General features: G+C 41.1%; 1 protein-coding gene across 2 annotated transcripts in view; it reads left to right on the top strand.

Moving 5' to 3' along the window:
* The window catches only part of LOC120908951 (prosaposin), a 35,549-nt gene extending 13,334 nt beyond the window's left edge, over positions 1-22,215 (top strand). The window contains exons 3-15 of one of the 2 annotated variants that reach the window (XM_040320482.1): positions 635-709; positions 1,040-1,165; positions 2,926-3,126; positions 4,851-4,991; positions 5,882-5,938; positions 9,086-9,091; positions 12,220-12,333; positions 13,933-14,031; positions 14,135-14,315; positions 15,612-15,757; positions 18,632-18,712; positions 19,137-19,244; positions 21,139-22,215. In XM_040320482.1, the coding sequence (XP_040176416.1) occupies positions 635-709; positions 1,040-1,165; positions 2,926-3,126; positions 4,851-4,991; positions 5,882-5,938; positions 9,086-9,091; positions 12,220-12,333; positions 13,933-14,031; positions 14,135-14,315; positions 15,612-15,757; positions 18,632-18,712; positions 19,137-19,244; positions 21,139-21,174 (1,371 nt within the window). In that variant the 3' untranslated portion in view covers positions 21,175-22,215. The remainder of the gene's footprint in view (positions 1-634; positions 710-1,039; positions 1,166-2,925; positions 3,127-4,850; positions 4,992-5,881; positions 5,939-9,085; positions 9,092-12,219; positions 12,334-13,932; positions 14,032-14,134; positions 14,316-15,611; positions 15,758-18,631; positions 18,713-19,136; positions 19,245-21,138) is intronic. The other variant, XM_040320483.1, reaches the window with a different exon arrangement.
* The last annotated feature ends 388 nt before the right edge of the window (positions 22,216-22,603 follow it).

The following is a 22,603-nucleotide window of genomic DNA, read 5'->3' on the forward strand; positions in this document are numbered from 1 at the left end:
AATTAACAAATACACTGCCCAATAATTCTCTTGCTGCTGTGTGTGTGTGTGTGGTAAAATAAACTGTGGAGCAAAGTAAGGGTCACTGACCGAGTGCAGCCTCACCATTGCCGCCAGCGCAATCCGATTTTATACAGGAGGATCTCCTCTTCACCGCCTCCTTAATACAAAGTCACACCTCCTATGATAGACAGAACAGTCGTCCAATGGCAGCCCAGGAGACAGGACTTCCTATTACAAATACCGCCGAGTAAACAGGAGCTTCTCCTGTATGTAATCTGACTCGTCCAGCCCCCTCTGGGGCTGCCAGAACGATAAATATGGTATATCCCCAGCGGCGCTCGGATTAAATTTGGGGCCACAAAAGATATATATCCAAATTACCAGTGGGGCCGCATTAAACTGAAACGAGGGCCGCAATTTGCCCGTGGGCCAGAATTTGGACATGCCTGATCTATAACAACTCAAGATGCTCACTTTTGTCACAAACCTGGAGACTTCTGGGTGCTGTAAGATATTTTGTATAGCCTGGCCTTTTGGGTACACAGGAATCAACAGATTGTTCAATCGCTGTGTTCATACTAGGATTGAAAATTATTTATGCTTGCAAACCTATTTTGTATTTTTTTTCTAGAATTCTACCCCGTGTGAAATATGCAAGGAAGTTGTTACAGTAGTGGGAAACTTCTTAAAAGACAATATCACTCAGGTATGTATTCTGTGGATGGAAATCATCTTTGTCAAGAATAGAATGTTGTGCATCAAAATCTGACAGATGAAGTAAACACTTTTGTCAGATGTGATAAGTTTACTTCATAATGACAAGAATTGTCATTGGAATTACCCTGTCTAGGTAACTAAGAAAACCTTTTTGGTGGTTTCCACCATTAAAAAGGAATTTGGAGAAGCCAGGGAGGAGTGAGACTACGTAACCTCCAAAGCATGTTTGTAATGATCCAAGATGCTGCTCTTATTGTGGAATAAATCTGAAATGCACCTTGTAATAACTTAATAGACATGTATTTGATTCTCTTCACAGACTGAAACCCTGACACTCTTGAATAAAGCCTGTGAGATTCTTAGGGATCCTGCATTGGTTTCAGAATGCAAGCAGCTGATCGCAGAATACTACCCATTGGTTCTAAACATAATTGAGCAAGAATTTGTAAGTTGTGTGATTTTGTTTGTAACAAAGATTAAAAGCTTATTGGGAGTTTTTGTACACAATGCTGATTAGTATTCTAAAGAGAAGGGTTAAAACTATTGGTTTTTTTTTGGGGGGGGGGGGGGGGGGGTGGCCCCAAACTTCAGTACTATAAAATCTCCATAGGCGACGCTTGAATTTTTTTTACAGGTTACCATTTTTGAGTTGGAGGAGGTCTAGTGCTAGAATTGTTGCACACGCTCCAACGCACGCGACAATGCCTCACATGTGGGGGTTTGAACAGCGTTTAAATATGTGGGTGGGACTTGCAAGCATGTTCGCTTCTGAGCGCGAGCTGATGGGGGGGGGGGGGGGGGGGGGGGGGGGGGAATGGGCGTTTTTTTATATCTTTTTTTTGTCACTTTTATTCCTATTACAAGGAATGTAAACATCCCTTGTAATGGGAATCAGTGTGACAGGTCCTCTTTATAGAGAGATGTGGGCTCAATAAGACCTCACATCTCTCCTCCAGGCTGGAAAGCATGAGATCATGAAAAAAAAAATTAACCCCAAAAAAGTGGTTCCCCCGCACAGCTTATGCAAGTTTTGTAGTAAGAAAAATTGACAAATGGGGAGGTATCCTAGGGAAAATGCTACTTAATCGTACATCGCAAGACATGGAGCATCCTATAGTCATGCCCATTGGATGTACTAAACTGGATAGGTGAGCAGCAATAGCAAGCCAAAAACAGGGTAAAACTGTACTATAGAGCCACCTGAAAGACCTTCTGCCCAAAACTGGCGTTTAGAGGCATTTGGATTTCTTCCTACCTTGTAAAACTTGGTATACGTAAGCAAATGGCGGCCTTACAAGCTTGAACAATGGAAGCTTGAGGCTGAATTGCCCAGAACTGACACCCCTGGTGGAATAGGCCCTGACCAGAAAAGAAGTAACCTTTCCCTTAAAGAGGAAGTAAACCCTGATGGGTTTTACTTCCTCTTTTTGTTCCCTGCAAAGTAAAAGCATAACTGGCTAGTATGCATTGAATACTAGCCCATTATGTGGCACTTGCCTGCAAAACGAAGCCTGTGCTGTCCTTGCTGGAGGCCGCATCCATCTTCGCCCCTCTTCCTCCTGGGGCAGTGGACTCTGGCTCTGACTGGCGAGAGTCGCATGACGCTCTTCGCGGCGCACACACTGAGGACAGCGTAAATATTCTAAATTGCGCACGTTTAGGAGATATATACTTACCCAATAGGTACAGTAAATAAGGCTTGCCTATAGGTACGAATTGAAAATGGAGGTTTATGGCCAAAGGAGGTAAGGCCAGCTTCTGAGGCCAGAAGTGTACTTTTTTTTTTTTTTTTTCACAGTACATTACATCTATTTGAATAAAAGATTAGAAGGGCACATTTTTGTTTAAATATCCGGAAGCAACTGTTTGACTGACAAACCAATGTTTGCTGGCTGTTTAAGCATGTTTAAAAAAAAAATCTATTACTATGAAGTGTACTTAACATTTTTTAACAATGACTTTGCGTGAACTTGTTTCGGTTCAGGCATGTATAAAAACTGTTTACTCCATTGGATCATAAGTCAGAAAAAGTATGTTGGGGGCTGAGGTCAGAAATGGGACGCGTGTGTTTTGGGTTCTTAATGTTTTGTGCTTCATGCATGATTGACTTATACTATGTACCACCCCCCCCCCCCCTCTTCTTTGTTTCTGTGGCAGTTCATGCTTTCATCTAGACCCAGTTACATGCGCAATTTCTTTTTACAGAGCAACCCAAGTGTGCCTTGCTGTGCTCTTGGTCTGTGCAAATCTTTGCAGCAATACTTGGCAAGCCTGAAATCTGTTCAGATTACAACAAATGAGATTCCAGATGTGGATTTGTCTAAGATGGTGCCTCCATTTATGGCCAACCTCCCCAAGCTGCCCATTCTTTTTAAACACCAAGAGAAGATTGACCTAACACCTAAGGTAAAATATAAATATTAACAAAGCAGAACTCCTTTGTGCCATTTAACATACAAATATTTCTGGTTGTACGAAGGTGTGTGGTTAGTGCTGGTCCTGTTGGCACAAATGCCAGGAGCAATGTTGGATCCTAGACTCACAGCGATGGAGCCATTTAAGAGCTGTATATGTATGTATGTGTGTGTGTGTGTGTGTGTGTGTGTGTGTATATGTGTGTGTATATATATATATATATATATATATATATATATATATATATATATATATATATATATATATATATATATATATATATATATATATATATATATATATATATATATATATATATATATATATATATATATATATATATATATATATACCAAAAGTTTGGACACAGCTTCTCATTCAAAAAGTTTTCTTTATTTTCATGACTATGAAAGGCATCAAAACTATGAATTAACACATGTGGAAATTATACATAACAAAGTGTGAAACAACTGAAAATATATTTCATATTCTAGGTTCTTCAAAGTAGCCACCTTTTGCTTTGCTTACTGCTTGGCACACTCTTGGCATTCTCTTGATGAGCTTCAAGAGGTAGTCACCTGGCGCAGCACCCCATCACTCTCCTTCTTGGTCAAATAGCCCTTACACAGCCTGGAGGTGTGTTTGGGGTCATTGTCCTGTTAAAAAATAAATGATGGTCCAACTAAACGCAAACCGGATGGAATGGCATGCCGCTGCAAGATGCTGTGGTAGCCATGCTGGTTCAGTATGCTTTAAATTTTGAATAAATCCCCAACAGTGTCACCAGCAAAGCACCCCCCCACCATCACACCTCCTCCTCCATGCTTCACGGTGGGAACCAGGCATGTAGATTCCATCCGTTCACCTTTTCTGCGTCGCACAAAGACACGGGGGTTGGAACCAAAGATCTCAAGTTTGGACTCATCAGACCAAAGCACAGATTTCCACTGGTCTAATGTCCATTCCTTGTGTTCTTTAGCCCAAACAAGTCTCTTCTGCTTGTTGCCTTTCTTTAGCAGTGGTTTCCTAGCAGATATTCTACCATGAAGGCCTGATTCACACAGTCTCCTCCTAACAGTTGTAGAGATGTGTCTGCTGCAAAAGGTGGCTACTTTGAAGAACCTAGAATATCAAATATATTTTCAGTTGTTTCACACTTTTTTGTTATGTATAATTCCACATGTGTTATTTCATAGTTTTGATGCCTTCAGTGTGAATCTACAATTTTCATAGTCATGAAAATAAAGAAAACTCTTTGAATGAGAAGGTGTGTCCAAACTTTTGTGTGTGTGTGTGTGTATATATATATATATATATATATATATATATATATATATATATATTTTATATATACAAATTTTGTGTATGCATCAGTCTCATTCCCTGTTCTTGTTGCAGTAAACCTATGGCCCCAGTTATTTTTTTGAATATTCAGCTTTCTTGCATGTGTTATGAAATTTTTGTATCTAAACTGCAGTAAAATGTTTAAGTAAATGTTTAAGTAATTCTATTTCTAGTGTAGGGGGTAGACAATTAGAACAAGGGGTATTGTGGGAATCGCAGGAGACCGGGGATTATGAAGGAAGGGTATATGGTGAAGCCATGGTTTTCATGTGGGTTACCTTAACTTTGCCTTAGACTGCTATTGCATTGGGGGCTTTTGGTGTGTTTTCTGAATGTATGTTGTAAAGTAACGTGACTAAATTTCTTTTAAGAACAAGGATGTCTGCCAGGACTGTCTACAGCTTGTTGGTGATATTCAAGACCAACTGAAAAGCAACTCTTCTTTCTCTCAAATGTTGATTGAGAATTTACTGAAAGAATGTGACCAGCTTGGTGGTGGACTTTCTGAAATGGTAAAAAACTTTTTGTATCTAAAATACTGTTGGCATTCCTAAGTGTTGCATTCAACATTCCCTGAACTACTTCAGTTTGTAAGTGATGTAGGTTCCTCTGCTGTGGCACTTGGAAAATGTCAAAATGCAGCTCCCCATTCTATGGCCGTACAAGCCTTGGTCATAACTTTTCAAACCCGGTGGTCTGGCCATGGCAGTCTATAAAGTACACTGCTTCGATTTTAAAATGTGCGTGAGGCAACTAATTACAACTATTTTTATAATTAAATATTTTTTTTATATAAAAAAAATTATAAAATAACTCTTAAACTTGCAAAGTTCTTTGTGTATATATAATCTCCACTCTGCACCCCCACCCCCCCCCCCCCTCCCTTTTCACCTGTGGACTTTGGTATACCAGGGCGCCACTTACTATGTATGGCGCTAAACAAGTTTACAGCTTGTAAACTCCAAATGTATACCAAAATAATTGGGAGTACATTTTAGAATATTTTTTTTTCCTCCAATTTGGCCGACTCACACCAGAATGTGATGAGGATAATTTCCCACACTGCAGGCGCTGTCTTTGTGATCTGCATGTGGGTGCCAATGTATTATGGCACTCCAAAGACAGATCGCAAAAAGTGTTTGCAGACACCAAATTGCATGTTGCTGCATTACTATGTGGCTTGGTGTAGTGCGATCACTACTTTTCCTGAGGTACGGTGCATTTTGCAGCCCATTAAAATAAAGGAGCTGTTGCAAAGCACCAGACGGGCACACATTCCGCATTTCCAGTGTGAACTGAGCCTCAGTAGTTTACATTTCCAAAATACAATAGTCGGGTTATACATTTGTTTTCAAATGTACTATGTAGAAACTGTACTAATATATATGTGCTTTGTTTCTAGTGCAAGACCTACGTTAATCAATATGCAGAACTGGCTTTGCAAATGGCGATACAACTGGTAAGCCAAATTGTGTATGTTAATATGCATATTGCCATGAAATTCTCACTACAGGTGGTCTAAATTAAAATTTTTTTTTTTTTCTCTTCTCCTTGAATTTTTTTTTTTTTTTTTTAAATCCTAATAACCTTGTGTCCATATCTGTACTAATTAAAGATAAACTCTGGAAAAACTAAAATCTTCCCTTGCAGTCGGGCTACCCTTAAGCCTCAAGGTTAACTGCATCTGTTCCCTTAGTGGGACTGCTTTCAGTGTACTCATGTCTATTGCAGGACTATGGTCCCCATATTGGAGGATCTTCCTCCTCTCGAGTGCAGGGGCTGGTCTAGAAGCAGAGGATTGTGTAAACTATAATTTTAGGCATAAGCCAGTATTTAATTTCTGCAGTGCAGGCCCAGCCCCACTACAAGTGGAGACTGTATTCCCAGAGTCATGCTTTAACCACTCCACACTTGCAGTCTTTAATTTCCAAGCACAATACACTTCTAGTGACTGGTCGAGGGCCACCAAAATACACTTTGCTTCTGGCTTTCAGTCTAGCTGTCACTCTGTCCCCAAGAATATTGAAAAAAATCCCTGTTTCCGATCATGTAATTGCTGTTGCCAGTGACCTGCAGGATCACCTGCATCCTGGAGTCTTGGACCACAAACACTGAATCTCTTGTGTCGTGATCAGTGGCAGCTCTGCCTGTATAACTGACACTGAAGAGCCATGCTTCTCTGGTGCCTATGTTAAAGTGGAATGCAAGGCAGAAAATGTAAGTCCTGCTAGCCCATTTTGCAGGTAGAGCTATGTAAAAAAAAAATTGTGTCTATATAGTTTAAAATCCAGTAATACGCTCTTGCCTTGCTCTGCACATGCTCAGGTGCTCTGAGGACACAAAAAATGAGCTGGCAATCCTGATGTTTCAGGAATGTAACTATTAAATATACTGGTTTAGTCCTGCATTTTTTGATTTACTCATGGGCTCAGGGACTCTGGGCTTCAGCAAAATGTCAGCCTCCAGCAGGAAAAAACAGGAGCAATGCTGGAGGCAATTTACAGCACACTTATTTTGGTAAAATAATTATTGAATGTATGTTCCTTGCTAAAAAAAAAACATAATTGGTGTAGTTCTGTTTGAAGGACCAATGTTCTGGACGAATGTGTCCAGTCCTCTGCCCACTACATGCACATAACCTTTGTATGCCCAGATTTTTACTTTGTTTGCATGTATATCTTTTCCTGTTTGCTGTATATGACTTGAGGGTTGTCTGAGCCAGTGGCTGGCACAGGGCCATCCTAATGGCATCATGGGCCCCTGTGCAAAGTGATGCTCTGGGGCCCCTACAATGATGACAGCCCTGGGCACATGTGTCCACTGTTCTGTAATAGAACATTGTAAAACATGTCCACAACATAGGGTGGTGCTGTGGATTAGATGGGCAGGATGGGGTCAACTGCAAATTTTAGCCATCCAATGACCTTCAGTCACAAGAGTTGCTATGTAGCAACTTGGGTTTTTCAGTTGTCCGTGACAGTGTTGCAGCAAAATACAATATTTCTACCCAGTTGTACTAAACTAGAGATTGAAACATTTGGCAGGTGATCAGTGTGTGCCCCTTAAGGCTCAGCAGCTCCATCCTCTGAGATCATAACACAGTTCAGCAAGGAATTTTATTTCCTAACCTGAATTTAATGCCAGAGCTATAGTGCAGATACTAAAATGTGCAGTGTTATTCACCAATAATGTGATTGTGAAATATGAGGTAAATATTGCAGATTACAAAGGCTGACACTGCATTATAAAATGGCCTATACACTAAAGCGCGCCACCATGCATTCACTTCTGGAGCATTAGAGCGGTACTGCGTTTAAGTCTACATTACCTGGCGCGATGTGTTGCAAAATTGGCTATACAGTAAGGCTTGGCACTAAGACTTTTGGTTGGCTTGGTGGTTTCTTATGTTTCCGCTTCTATCTTTTTCTCCTAGTATGAGATACATATGCACTTGGTCTTTAAAGTGGATCTTGGCTGCATTTGAACACCACAAACCAAGGGCTCTAATTATTCAAAGCAAACGCCCTCATCTATCTATGTCTCCATGCTTCATTTTATTTAGAAATCGCTTTGAAAAACACCCCTAGTATTTCTGGCCTTGGACATCTTGGTTAAGGGCAAATGATTTATGAAGCATTTACTTCCTGGAATCATTTGCTCTTAACTCAAGCATGCAGGAGTGTGCTTATCCGAGAGTCCCTCCCTGAAGACTCCTGGGATGTACATTTGTTTAGGCATAGAAAGTAGCTGAAGAAATAATCAAAAGAAACAGGATTTACTAATGCTAGCAGCATGAGGATTAAAAATAATCTGATGGGGAGAGAAGTTCCACTTAGGCCCCGTTCATATTGGGTCGATGTGATGTCAAATTGCATGCCAAATTGGGTCGATGTGACATGCCAAATCGGAGCAGATTAGTGGCGCCATCCAAATCTGTGCAACGCCGACTTTACGGCACTGCACAGGATCTCAAATGGCTCCTGCACTACTTTTGGCAACTTTGTTAGCGATTTCCATATACATCTGTGCATGAACCCGCACAGATGCCTCTCAAATCGCCCCCACAGTAGGACTGAAATGTCACTTTGAAACCGTTTGCGTTCAGCTGATTTCATACCCGCATTCAGTGTGAACCTAGGCTTAAATACAGTATTTCTCAGCTCCATTGTGTAGTAACAAAATTCTTTACCAATGGACTTGGTCAGCCAGGGGCAGATTTTATATACATTGATAGATGTCCTTCAAATCTGACTTTAGATGTTGGAAAGAGGGATATGAATCTGTGAAATGTGTAGAATCGCACTCCAAATTCACCTCGGACACATTTGCAAAATGTGGCAAAAACTCACTGCATCCAGCTCATTCAGATTATCTGTAGCCAAATAAAGCAATCCCAATAGGCTGACACTGACAAATGCCTACAGCCCCAAAATGCAACAGAACTAACGCACTCATTCTGATTATGCTTTTGGCGAACGCACAGGACACTGTTTGCTTGGTGGCATTTTTGGTGATCTTAGATTTTGTAAAATGATCAATAATAATTCCTTGCCTTCTGAAATCCACCTCTTTCTCTTTGGTGCTACACCCCTTTGTCTCTGCTCAGCATCAGGTATGTGGCGTGATATATTTATTTTTTATTGCCGTGCAAATAATTTTTGCTTAAACTACTAATATCTGACTTGGAACTGTGCAGCCAAAAACTAGTATTCTCAGCCTGTGTAGGACTCGTGACTTCTGCATTGCAAATCTCAAGGCTACAATGATCAAGCATCTAGAGCCTTGCATATCCTAAGAATTTTATATATTGCCTATACCAGCTAAATGAAAATTCCTCCAGCCTTGCACTAAATTTCATTTACTTTTCAAATAAGGCAAAGTGGTTGTCCATTAAAGTAATTTTGCAAATGTATGATGGTATAGAGCTAGGTATACATTCTCCTGTTCCCACTCATGAGCTGAGATTAAGACATTCTTTAGTGCCAATTTGTTATAATTTGCCATTGATCATAACCGGTTTGCATGGTGTTTAACCCTTAGGCTAGGTTCACATCTGCAGGTGGTGCCGCTGCAGGACCTGCACACATAGTCACAACCCCCCACACAAATGTGGCACCATTAAACTTAACAGAACACCGCCCACCCTGGAAATGGTCCTCGTGCTAGGAACCTCTGTTCCTGTGCAGGCCGTGATTTCTAAAATGGTACAGGGACTTCTTTCATTCGGGGCATGGCAGCCCATTCAAATGGACTCTGTCTATGTAAAACGCACAGGCATGAACCTAGTCCAGTGTTTTTCAACTCAAGGCACACCAACAGGTCATGTTTTCAGGCTTTCCATTATTTTGCACAGGTGATTTGTTCAGTTTCACTGCCTTAGTAATCACCACAGCCGTTTCATCTAAAGGAAATCCTGAAAACATGACCTGTTGGTGTGCCTTGAGTACTGGAGTTGAAAAACACTGACCTAGTCAATGAGATGTGTCAGTGGGTACATGTCTGTGCGTGGGAAGAACTGTTTCCGAGCCTGGCAAAATCATAAGGCCGCCTAAATGGATATATGGAGTGTGTGTGTGTGTGTGTGTGTGTGTGTGTGTGTGTGTGTGTGTGTGTGTGTGTGTGTGTGTGTGTGTGTGTGTGTGTGTTATGGCTGCAGCACAGTGTATCAAACCAAAAATAGTAAAAAAAAGGGAGTAATGCTGCGCTGTATAGAGTGGAAAAGGACTAAGTGAATATAACTAGTATTAAGAAATAGTGATCAGTCAATCAAATGTAAAACCTGTTTTAACATAAGGCCATGTAGCTGTCCATCCTTCCTGCAGCCATCTTTATGGGCCAGAATTTGCTGCATGTATCCTAGAGCCCTTTCCATGGTGGGTCTCAAACTGGCCATACGTGGCTCAGATGTCAAATGATTCCTGCTGAATTGGCCAAAATTTCATGAGTGAACCTGCAAGAGCCACCTACAAATGTAGCTTTCCAAGCATCTGTGGGCAGCTGGTTGGGTATATTGGCAGTCAATGGATATTCCTTCATTCATGTTTGGCATGGATGGGGGAATCCTTTTTTTTTTATATTTTTTTTTTTTTTTGGCTAGCATTACGGCTTCTAAATGAGAATGTCAGAACATTGAGCAGGGATCATCTTAGATGGGTGTTTCAGCCTTTGTGCTTGTAGCGACAGATGTAGAAATTATGGGATGGGAGATTTACCTGCAAAGAATGAAATGCTGATCTCTCACACTCTGCCAAGCATCACTTCTTGGCCTCTCTGATCTGCAGTTACCATGGTGCTGCACATTGGGTTGGTTATGATACCAGCCAATGCGATGGTGTTGTGAGCAAAAGCAGTTTGGTTATCATTCATGACATGCCTTGTGGAAGATTAGTTTAAGGAAACAAAAAGCTGAATCTATGGGCTTGGTTCTGCTTTACATCATCACGGCCTAAGTACTCTCGTTCCTCAACCTTTCCTGCAAGTTTGGTCCCTTGATGCTATCCATGGGTACTACTTTAAAGTGAATGCATAAATACTATAAATTCTCTAACTTTATCTGCAAAACTCGTACACACCAAGAAAAATCGGGCAAACTTTTTCATCCAAAGAATTTTTGTAGTGTGTACACAACTTTTTTGGCAGCCGATTCAGGAATTTTTGCATGGCAAACTCCAAAACTTCTCATACGGGAACAGAAACTTTTTTTTTTTTTTTTAATACAAGAAAAACCAGAGAATGCGCATGATCAGAAACGATAAACAAAGCCTGTCGTACGGGAATATTTGTAAGACTTTTTATCTGTTCCCATTTACTGTAATTCTAAAAAATCAGACGAACGTTTGCAGACTGTCTTGGTGTGTACCCCACGTTTAGTAACAGTTGTGTTCTGTTGTGCCAGGATTTCAGAATATGCGCTCTCCCTAGTGGTTATGCGTGTGATTGTCAGTGGAAGCATTTTTTAAATGGCAAAAAAAATCCAACAAAGTAAATCTGTAAGGTTAAAAATATGGGAGCTGCTAATGTTTTGGCTTTTTAAAGGGGTAACCTGGAGCAGGTATGCAGCCAGTCAAGTCTGTAATCCTACCGCCACATCAGTCAATGACCTTAAAGGATAACTGACTACCCAATGGTGTGTGTGTTTGTATTGCCTTAATTGAATAGGTTTTGCCTAACGCCAGTGATTTTTAATTTAAAGGGATACAGAGCTCTATCATACAGCAGCAGTTCCTATACAGGATAATGCTCTAAAACATCTGGGGGTTCTGTTTTAAAAAGCGCTTTTTTTTTTCTTTTTTTTTTTCCTTGGGAGCTGCAGAGCATTGCACCCTCAATCAGCAGTTTTCTAGATGCAATGTCAAGCTGCAAACTTGTAGTACAGCTGTCTGCCTGTACCAGCAGACGGTTACTAAAGAGCAGGAAGAATGAACCAATAATGCTCACCAGTGCCTTCACAGTTTGAGAACTACAGGCAGTCTGCTGCAGTAGAAAATGGGACTTGTAGTTCATTCATATAGCTGTGAATTAATGACATGGCTGCACTGTTTTTAAATAGTGCTACCATGAGGGATCAGGGGTTGAACAGGGCTTCTGCTTTAGTAACTCAACACATGCTGACAAATGTATTAATATGCCCCTGTTTGAATGGAAATCCAGCTTCATGATTGCTTTCTAAAATAAAACCATTTTTATTTTTTATATATATATATATATTATTTTTTTACGTGGACTCTGTGCTTTTTTCAGACAGCAAATGAAATATGCAGTGGTGCTGGTCTGTGCACAAAGGCTTCCCCTCATCAGGATCTGATCCCCGCCAAAGTAATTGTTCCAGCAATGAAACTGCAGCCAGCAATAAAAGTAAGTTACCCTTTTGTGTGCTATAGCAGATTAAAGCGGAGGTTCACCCAAATAACATCTATATCAGACCAACTTCTTTATACTTCTAACATGTACAGTCTGCTTTTTTTTTTTTATTTTATTTTTTTTTTTTTTTACGCTGTACATACCGCATAATCTATTTGCAATCTGGCTTCTGGGTACTTCTCCCCGCGGGAGTAGGCGTTTCTATGCTGAGGAGGAATGTCCTCTGGGAGGTTGCCCAGATTGACGTCCTTTCAGAAAAAGTTCCCCCCCCGGCGGATTAGGCCCTGTATTGCGTAGGCGAGTCACAGCGTTTCCGAAAGAAGCCGAACATGCAGAGCTGTGAGTCTGCTCTATACGACACCTGCGCACCTACTAGAAGCCGCATAGAGCTTCTTCATGTTTGGCTTCTTTCGAAAACGATGTGACTTGTGATGCGCCTATGCAACATGGGGGGGCGGGGCCTTATCCGTCGGGGGGAACTTTTTCTGAAAGGACGTCAATCATCTGGGCGACCTCCCAGAGGACATTCTTCCTTGGCATAGAAACGCCTACTCCCGCGGGGAGAAGTACCCGGAAGCCAGACTGCAAATATAGATTATAAGGCATGTACAGCAAAAAAAAAAGTGCGCACTGTACATGTTAAAAGTATAAAGAAGTTGGTCTGATATAGATGTTTGGGTGAACCTCCGCTTTAAATAACCTATTCAGTCTTATTACTGTGTAGCCAAAATGGTTGTAGTCTTGGGATAGAGTAAGTGTTAAAACCCTGTCGGGGGGGGGGGGGGGTTGCGTACCTTTTTTTTTTTTTTTTTTTTTTTTTTTTTTTTTGGGATACTTTACATGTCTAGTGCTGTAGATGCAAAAGAGTTAAAATCCACTTTTCTGGGTGACAGCGGTCACCAGGACAAAGAATGGAATCCTCCCAAATTGTAATAAAATTAGAGAGGTTATAACTTTGTTGCTGTCATCTAAAACACATTTTGGCTGTACAGTGTTGCGTCGGACACTTTGACACATTTTTGGGACCATTTACAGAGCCATGAGTGCAATAAATATGCATGGATTACTATGTAAATGTCACTGTCAGGGAGGGGGTTAACACTAGGGGGCGATCAAGGGGTTGACTGTGTTCCCAATGGTGTGTTCTAACTGGGGGGGGGGGGGTCTCTCGCTATAGGAAATGAGACCCAATCTGACCTCTCAGACAGCACAGAGATGTGTTTACACACAAACGCCTGCTGGCCACATGCATCAGGTTCCCCGCTGTGCAGGTGGTGCGCCCTCTGGTGGCTCTCCTGGGTGAAGCCATATATGTATGGGATTTTGCCCAAGAGACATTCTGCCGCAGTATATCTGCATGAGCTGGTCGGGAACCAGTTAAGTGTTTTTTGCAGCTGCTCTTCTCCTGGCAGGAGAGGAGCATTTAGAAGAGCCCCAAAGTTTTGGATAGAGTAGAAAGTTGGTATAACGTTCCCAGTTTTTTGCTAGGTTTAAATTGCCTCAGACTGTAATAGGAATGTCGACACTGTAATATGGGATGATGACAAACATGGCCAGTCTTTTTGCGGGGGCACTAACTGATTTGTCTTTTAGGTTGCAGAGCGTGAAGACTCAGAAAATCTTCCTCTCTGTGAAATCTGTCAACTGGTTGTACAAAAAGTGGAAAAGTTTTTGGACAGTAACCGGTCACGGGTGTGTATAAAATGTATACGGGTATGAAAGGGTTTGTAAAACCTTGGGTCTTGTGTAGATCTGCTTAGTCTTGTATGTATTTATTTATTTTTTTTCCCAATAGGAACACATTAAAGAAGCTCTGGATAAAGTGTGTGATCTTTTGCCTCCCAAATATGCCAAAAAATGTGAAGATTTTGTTAATGTGTATGCTGATTTGATCATTTCAATAATGGAAGCAGAAGGTGATCCCAAAATAATTTGCATGGCCATGGGATGTTGCAGTTCAAAAAAACTACAAATTGGTAAGTGTTAAAAAACAAAACAAAAAACAACCGTTTTACAAACTAATGCACTTTATTCAATATGTCCTTTTGGTGGCTGATCTAGTCCATCATGATACTTGATTTTTCCTGCAATTCACTATCTGCCTATATGGGGTGGCGGCTATACTGAGATTCTGCAGGAACTTGACATTGCACCTTTGCACCTGCCATCAATGGATGACAGTGTGGAGCTTAACAGGCTGCAGTGCTGCAAAATATATGCCCCCCCCCCTGCAAAAAAATGTTTTATTCTTTTATTATGGACTCAAGATTACCTACCATATTAAGATGGATTTTGCTTTGAAGTGACACATGGACATGGCTGATTGTTTATGCATGAAGACAAGTTCCATATTTGAGGAATAGGTTGTTTGCTGTTTAGAAAGATTGAGGGGTGCCTAGTAAAGTTAGTCACCCAGTCTGGCCAAAAAAAGCAACTTGCGTTGTCTCTCTAGGCACTTTTTGGATGCTAAGATGCCCTTTTGGTCACATTTGACATTGCATGGGTTTGCCACTTTAAGATGTTGCAGCAATATTTATTTTGACGGGTTAATTCACCCTCACCTACACATTTAGATAAACCTTGTGTAGTTTTGACCAAAGTTAAACAGGGGCCTTTGCTACAGATGTAGGCTGTTTACTGAAAAATCCCAGAGATGTGGCATCCTGACGTGTTGCTAAGACACTCCCAGCTAAATCAAACCCTCGCATGCCTGTTCTAAACACCCCCCCCCCATGAACCTGTTTTTTAAATGTGAAAGGACCCTTTAAATGTTGACTACAAGTAATTTTACAAGCTTTTTTGTAACTATCGCAAAAAGTAGTGTTGGCATCTGGTAGGGTGGACAGGGGCAGTTAAAGTGGTGTTGGCAGAGAGTGCCAACTTTGGCTTTCACCCCCCCCCCCCCCCTTAAATTTCAAGCTGTTGGCCCCTTAATTGATCCAATCTTTTCTACTTGTTTTAAATAGTGTAAAAAATGATTTTGCTGTTCTATATAGATATGAGAGGAAATTCCCCGGTGACAATGCAAAATTTGGGATTTTTACGGGGCTTTAGAGACTAATGTCCATCTTAAATTAACAAATGCCAGCAGAAAACGGCTCCTGTCTATGGGTCAGGAGTCTCAGGGGAGCTCTGTATACAGTTAACTTTGTTCAAATGTTCACAAATTTTGAAAAATGATTGTAGGATCTTTACGTGAAACCTCCTAAAATCACTTTTATTTTGGTTTACAATGTCGGAGTTTCCTCACTGTAGTTGTGCTTTTTCAACAGTAAAACTCAATTCTGAAAGCTGTGAAGTCTGCAAGATGCTTATGACCTATTTGGATAGTATACTAGGACAAAATGCCACCAAGGAGAAAATTGAGGATGGGTTACAGAAGATCTGCAATTTCCTTCCATCAGCCATGCAAGATCAGGTATAACTTTTTGTACATTTTTATTTTTTTATAGATGAGCATTGTATATACAGCTGCGACCAAACCTTTTGAAAATTTACAAATTTTAAAATCTGCTGCCTCAGTTTTTATGATGGCAATTTGCATCGTCCCTTGCAATGTCCCTCTTTGCCATGAAAAAAAAACATACTCCCATAAAAAAAGAATTCCACTGCAGAAGCTTGTTAAAGGGGTGGTTCCCCTAAAAACTTTTGACATTGCATTTGCTACTTTAATTACAATTAGAATCGGCTGGTTGGATAGGCTCAGTGCATCCGACGCATCCATCGCGTCACGAGACGTTCGGCATCTCGTGACGCGATGGGTGCGTCGGTCGGATGCCTGTCCATCAATTAGGAACGCCCACCGCCAGAATCGTACCCGGAAGTGGCGGCGGGAACGAATATAGCAAACGCTACGTACGGAGGTATTTTTTAAATAAAACCAGCCGATTCTAATTGTAATTAATGTAGCAAATGCAATGTCAATAGTTTATTTTTAGGGGAACCACCCCTTTAAGTAGTAGCTGTGATTGCTGCCTCTCTGCCAATTCTTTCACTGGCTTCCACACGCCCAATGTATACAATTCTAAATCCTAACCACAACATAGAAAACATGCTCTTGGCACCTCCCACCGGCCTCCAGGACTTCTCCAGAGCCTCTCCCTTTCACTGGAACGCCTTAGTATGTCTGGTCAGCTTCTAGCCTGTCCGTGTTTAGGCAAACTCAAACTAATTTATTCACTGAAGCCTATCCCACCTCCAATTAAGAACTGTACTTGAGTCTTGGCCTGAAGGAACAGTACAGGTATGACGTTCAGAGCGCATGCCCCAGTGATGTTACCACCGGCTGCTGCTTGCTAGAATATGTCGTAAATGGTGCACGTTTAGGAGATATTATTTTTACCTACAGGTTAGATTATAATAAAGCTACCACTAAGGAGTATTTGAAGTTTGAAGAGCTAGGCCAACACAGATTTTGCTGCAGTGTCCTTATGCACTGAGCCTAAGAAAGTTTAGAATATAGGAAGCTGCATTCATTTACTGCCAGTGATTTATAAATACGGTAAAACCTTGGTCTGAGTTTTGCAAGACGAGCACATATTTTTAATTTGGCCTTTTTTATGCAAGCAATGCCTTGATATAAGGGTAGCGTCAAGTCGCAACTGAGTATAGAAAAAATGAGAGGTGCCTCTAAGTGTAGCAATATGGTTACATTTGATGAAGGTACAACATTTAATAACTCGCATGGTTAAAATATGCACATCTAAGTTTGCAGGCCTCTGGGGTAAAGCTGTCCACATAGACCGTCCTCCGTATGGCCATCTAGGTCATCCCTTTCACGCTGTGCTCCACAAGCCCTTCAAGTCTAGTTTTTCAGATCGCTCTACTGCAGGGTAGTCTTCCCAGTCACAAATGCAGACCAACAGTGGTAAGAGCCGGCGGTGCGGAGAATGGTCTATGTGGACAAATTTACCCTGGACACTTGGATGTGCCTCTTTTTAATCATCAACCATGCGAATTGCTTAAAGTGGAGGTTCACCCAAACCTTTTTTGAACATTAGATTGAGGCTATTTAAGGGGAGCAGAAACTGGTATGTTTTTTTTTTTTTAAATCTATGCCGTACTTACCGTTTTCGAGAGGTTCTCTCGCCACTTCCGGGTATGGGCTGCGGGACTGGGCGTTCCTATTTGATTGCCTTCCGACCGTCGCATACAGCGCGTCACGAGTTTCCAAAAGTAGCCGAACGTCGGTGCGCAGGCGCCGTATAGAGCCGCACCGACTTTCGGCAACTGGTGACGCGCTGTATGCGACCGTCGGAAGGCTGTCAATCAAATGGGAACGCCCAGTCCCGAAGATCATACCCGGAAGCGGCGGGAGAACATCCATCTCAAACGGTAAGTACGGCATTGATTTAAAAAAAAAATACCAGTTTCTGCTCCCCTTAATTGGCCTCAAACTAATGTTAAAAAAATAAATAAATAAATTTGGATGAACTCCCGCTTTAATGCAGCACCTTCATTAAATGTAACCAGATTAATACACTTGGAGGCGCCTTTCTTCTTTTTATACTATGTAGCTACTGATGGATTTGGCTTCTAACCCTCTTGTGGAGGCAGCCATTTGTGGATGGACATGTTATGGTTACACAACTTATCGCATTGCAATAATCATTTTATATGGACTATAAACTGAAGGACCTATGAATAAATGGTTGTGGAACGAATCATCTGAGTTTCCATTATTTCTTATGGGAAAATATGCTTTGATACGAGTGCTTTGGATTACAAGCATGTTTCCGGAACGGATTATGCTCACAATCCAAGGTTTTACTGTAAAAACTTCTACCTCACTCTTTTGGAAGCGTCCCTTCCCTTTTACACTTGTTTTCGCAGGCCGTTTGGAAAATTAATTGTGTGTGGGGGGGGGGGGGGGGGGGGGGGAGCTGCATCCCGGACTTAATCTGAACCTTTTTAATATTTAGTCCATAGAGATCAGTATTGCAGCAGCATCCCCCTCCATATTTCTATCCTCACAGGTTACCCTTTCAATATAAGCTTTAAAAATGAAAGGCTTGCCTCAGAATAATGGGACAGTGTAATAGTTGTGTGCCATAATGCTTCACAAACGTGTCATAGCTGCAGGTGTTTGTGTAGGACTACTTGGAGGCGAGGGATTCTATAATTTAGCAGTATCTACATACCATATGGACCAGAAATGGTTATTAATTATGGTGGTACCAAGTGAAAGTTTTTATTTTTATTTTTTTATTTTAAAGGGGAATTTATAGAAATCTAATTAAAGTGTGTTTTGTTTTTTTTTTTTGCTGAAATTGTTCATGTCTTCTATTTGCAGTGCCACACTATTATAACCATGTATGGGCCTATGATATTGGAATTGCTGCTTCAAAAAATGGATCCAGGCACAGTTTGTGTGGTAAGGCAAAATATTAATATTTTTAACTCATTTTGAGCACATGAACAGCTCTGTATACACATACAGCACGTCTTGTGCGACTCTTGTGTACATGTGAAAGTATAATGGCATCATGGGCTGATTAGTCAAGTGGCTGAAGAGTCCAAACCCAGAATGAAGACCTGGGAAAAGATGGCTGCACCTGTGACAGCTGAGAGCTCTGACACTGTAGGGCAATTTATTTTTTTATGGAAGTTTAATGCCGCTTTAAGCAACCTGTGGGGGGATGTAGATGACTTTGTGGGGAAATGCCACCTGGTCTGTAGTGGTCAATTGATGCAGGTAAACCTCATGTGTAGTAATATACATGCTGTTAAAATATGGTGGTTTTACTTTTAAGGTTCTCTGTGCAAGTGTAACTTTTGATACTTTTACCCCTACACAGGACCTAAATGTGTGCCCAGGTGTCCAGAAACATCTTTTAGGAACCGAGAAATGTATGTGGGGCCCAAGCTACTGGTGCAAAGACTTGGAAACTGCAGGAAGTTGTAATGTAAGTGGATGTCTGTAAAGTTACAATTGTATTGGGGGGAGACAATAGATTTAACACTTTTCTCTAGCGATGATTCGCTGATTGGTTCCCATTTTTAGAGATATACTTTGTTGCTCTGGAGAAAAATGTGAAATCTCCACATAAAAGCGGATTTTTTTTTTTTTTTTTTTTGGGTGGAACTCTGCTTTAAAGTTCAGGTGACCCCCTGAAATGCCACATTTGGCATTTCTTTTTTGGGGTGGGTGAGCGCGTACCCTGTTTTTAGAGGCTCCCTCTTCTCCACCTCTCACGAGACACGTCACAGGTCCCAGAAGAGTACCCGGCCATTCGACTCACTCATTTGAAGTGCGCACCTGGCTGTGATAGTTATAATGCCGCCGGAGAGGAGTGGGGGTTTCGTACGCCCGTATAGCTGGACCCTGGGACAGGTGAGTGGTTAAAAGTCAGCAGCTAAAATTTTTGTAGCTGCTGACTTTTAAATGGGTGGAACGCCGCTTTAAGTTGAACAGTAATTAACTGCTGAGGTCTGTGCAGTGCGGCTTCAGTCATCTTAAAAGATTTTTGGTTTAAAATTTTTATAATAGAAGTGAACCCAGCTGAAAAGGCATTTTGATTTGCTTTTTTTTATTTATTTTTTTTTTTAACCACCTTTTTGATTGTACCTCCATTGCTGTTGGGGTTCCTGCAGCCAATTCCTGTGTAAATACATGCATGCCACAAATGGCTGCATTGCACATCCCAATGGCCACAGTAGGAGGGGGCCCAATTGCACACCTAGTCAGTTGAGTGGGGATGTAGTGAACACTGAATTGTGTTTGTCATGTCTCAATCGATCATATAAATGCCAAATTGGGGTGGTGACGGCAATCTTCCATTGCAGGCCATCCATGATAAATGATTGGGACTATAGCAGTTTCAGGGACACCCACGATTTGATGGGTCATATCATATTGGTGATCAAAGCAATCATCTGTGCTGTCATGGGCCTGTCAGTGAGAAGTGGAAGAGGGATAATTACCTCAAGATGAGATCAAACAAGATGTCCTTAAGCAGTAAAATGGGTGAGTATTTTTGGATCTGGTGCGTACAGACCACCCATAGCTAATCTGACTAAGGAGGAACGTATAGCCCTCACTGAATTACAAAATGCTCCTAATATTCCAATTAAGAAAAAACAAAGTGGGGAATGTGGTTCTCATGGAATATTATACAGCAGAAGCTGAGCAACAACTTGGGTTGTCACATCCCCATCTTAAACAAACCAACAACCCCTTCCTTGACCCAATAGCCAAACTCTGCTATAAATTGGTACTCTCAGAAGAAGCTGGGCTTATCTCCAAGAAAGAACGTGACTATCTAAAGGTTAAATCATTTAACACCCCTGTGTTCTACATCCTTCCCAAAATCCATAAAAAGACCTAAAGTGTAGCCAGTGGGAGGCCCTTTGGGGAGAGTGGGGAAATGCCTTCATCTGATTAAGGAAATGGTTACCCAACTTCCGTTTCAGCAGACAACTCTCCAGTAATTGCATGTGGGAAAACTCCTGTGGGTGTCACCAACCCGATTGGGTATTTAAATCTTGCACATTTGATATCCGTTATGTTCGATTGAGATGACATGCTTGCTTTTATAATGACTGTCATTTTGGTGATGGGTATATTTTTGTATTGGTCCAATAAAATTAGTTTACTTTTGCATACAGTCTGGGATCTGTGATACAAACTTCTTCAAACAAGATGTCAACTGTTTGACGGGCAGATAAAAGCTGTACTACTGCCTCCCCCCCCCCCCCCCCATCCACTGGGTCGCTAAAATGTCTGAAAATACAACCTGCTGTTTTATCAGTAGTAAGACTTTTCTTACTGAATGACTAAAGAGGTATTTTTGTTTTTAGGCGATTGAGCATTGCAAGCGTCATGTTTGGAACTAGAAAATACTGATTCTTGGACGTACGATGGACTACACAGAATGAATGGCTCCCCCTTAAAATTGTACCGTTCTAACCTGGAGAGAGTATTTTCTGTATGAATAGGTTGTACATATTTTTGTTCTGTAGAGAAATGTTCTGCACAAAGTTGCACGATTTTTTTTTTTTTCTAGCCTTTCTTAAGCTTTATTTTGAAAAATGTGCTTAATCCAGGAGGGATATATTATGTACAATGACTTAAAATCAGTTTCTGAAACTTTTTTTCTAAACTAGTTTCTGGTTCTCCTGCCAGTTGCCAAGCCATGTCTAATTCTTTAACTGAATCCTGTGTCTTCAGGACTCTTTACTTTTGGACTGAATACATTTTCATTTTAATGTGCAAGTATATGCTTGTGTGAAATGGTTAACTGAAGGAGGAAAATTTAACCCTTAACATTTGAGCATTCTGGGTACAGGACTGCTGTCAGTGGTCACATGATTGGGAGCTTACCGAATCCCTGCTGGCCACCATGCAGGGTATGCACTCAAAATGTTAAGTTTACACGAGCTGCATTTATGTGGCCTTTCTTTTTTTTTTTTTTTTAAAGGCCCTTCCCCATTGAGGCCACAAATATGCATACTTTTGGTGCCAAGGAGTTAAACCGTAACCCCTGAACTGATATTTGGCCACTTTTGGAATATTTCATTTCAAGGGAATTTTTGCCCTGGTTTACAGCAGCCAGAGATCATTAACAAACTATTTCACCGTGAGAAGGCATATAAAGCAATACACTAACAGATGTTTTCTTAGACAAGGGGAATGGAGGGTTTGTTCTCTCTTTATAATTGGGCCTCTTGTACAAGTTGCACGAATGAAGAACAGTTAAGGACTGTCACAACACTGTTCACTTGCCTTATTTAGTTTAAATGTATTAAACTTGTTGCTAGTTTGTTTTTCTTTTTATGATCAAAGAACCTAATGTACTAAACTCTAGACTTTAAAATTTCTGACAGTGAAATTTGACCCTGAAAAAGCCACCAATAAAGACCATGTCCAAAAATGTATTTTCTTTAGTGTCTTTACTAGAATGATGTATTGTATGCACTGTAGTACACTTTGAAATTAAGACAAATTTATCATGTTTAAGTATGTGTTCTACTACCCCCCCCCCCCCCCCCCCCTGTGCCACATGCAGAGGGGTAGTATGGTGCATGTTCACCCATACCCAGAAGTACTATGTATTTTACTTTGCTCCCAAAGTGAATGGTGGTGAGGGAAAAGGTGAGTAGATGCTGGGTGGAAGGAGTTAAGCCAACATGTGGGAAAAGGTGCTCTGCTCAGATGAGACCAAAATGGCCATTTGCTTTTAGAACAAAAAAATCAATGTGTGGCTGAAAACCAACACTGCACATCACCCTGAACACTCTCCACTGTGATGGTGGCAGAATCATG

The sequence above is a fragment of the Rana temporaria genome, chromosome 8 (genome assembly GCF_905171775.1).
Source record: "Rana temporaria chromosome 8, aRanTem1.1, whole genome shotgun sequence".
NCBI classification, from domain to species: Eukaryota; Metazoa; Chordata; class Amphibia; order Anura; family Ranidae; genus Rana; species Rana temporaria.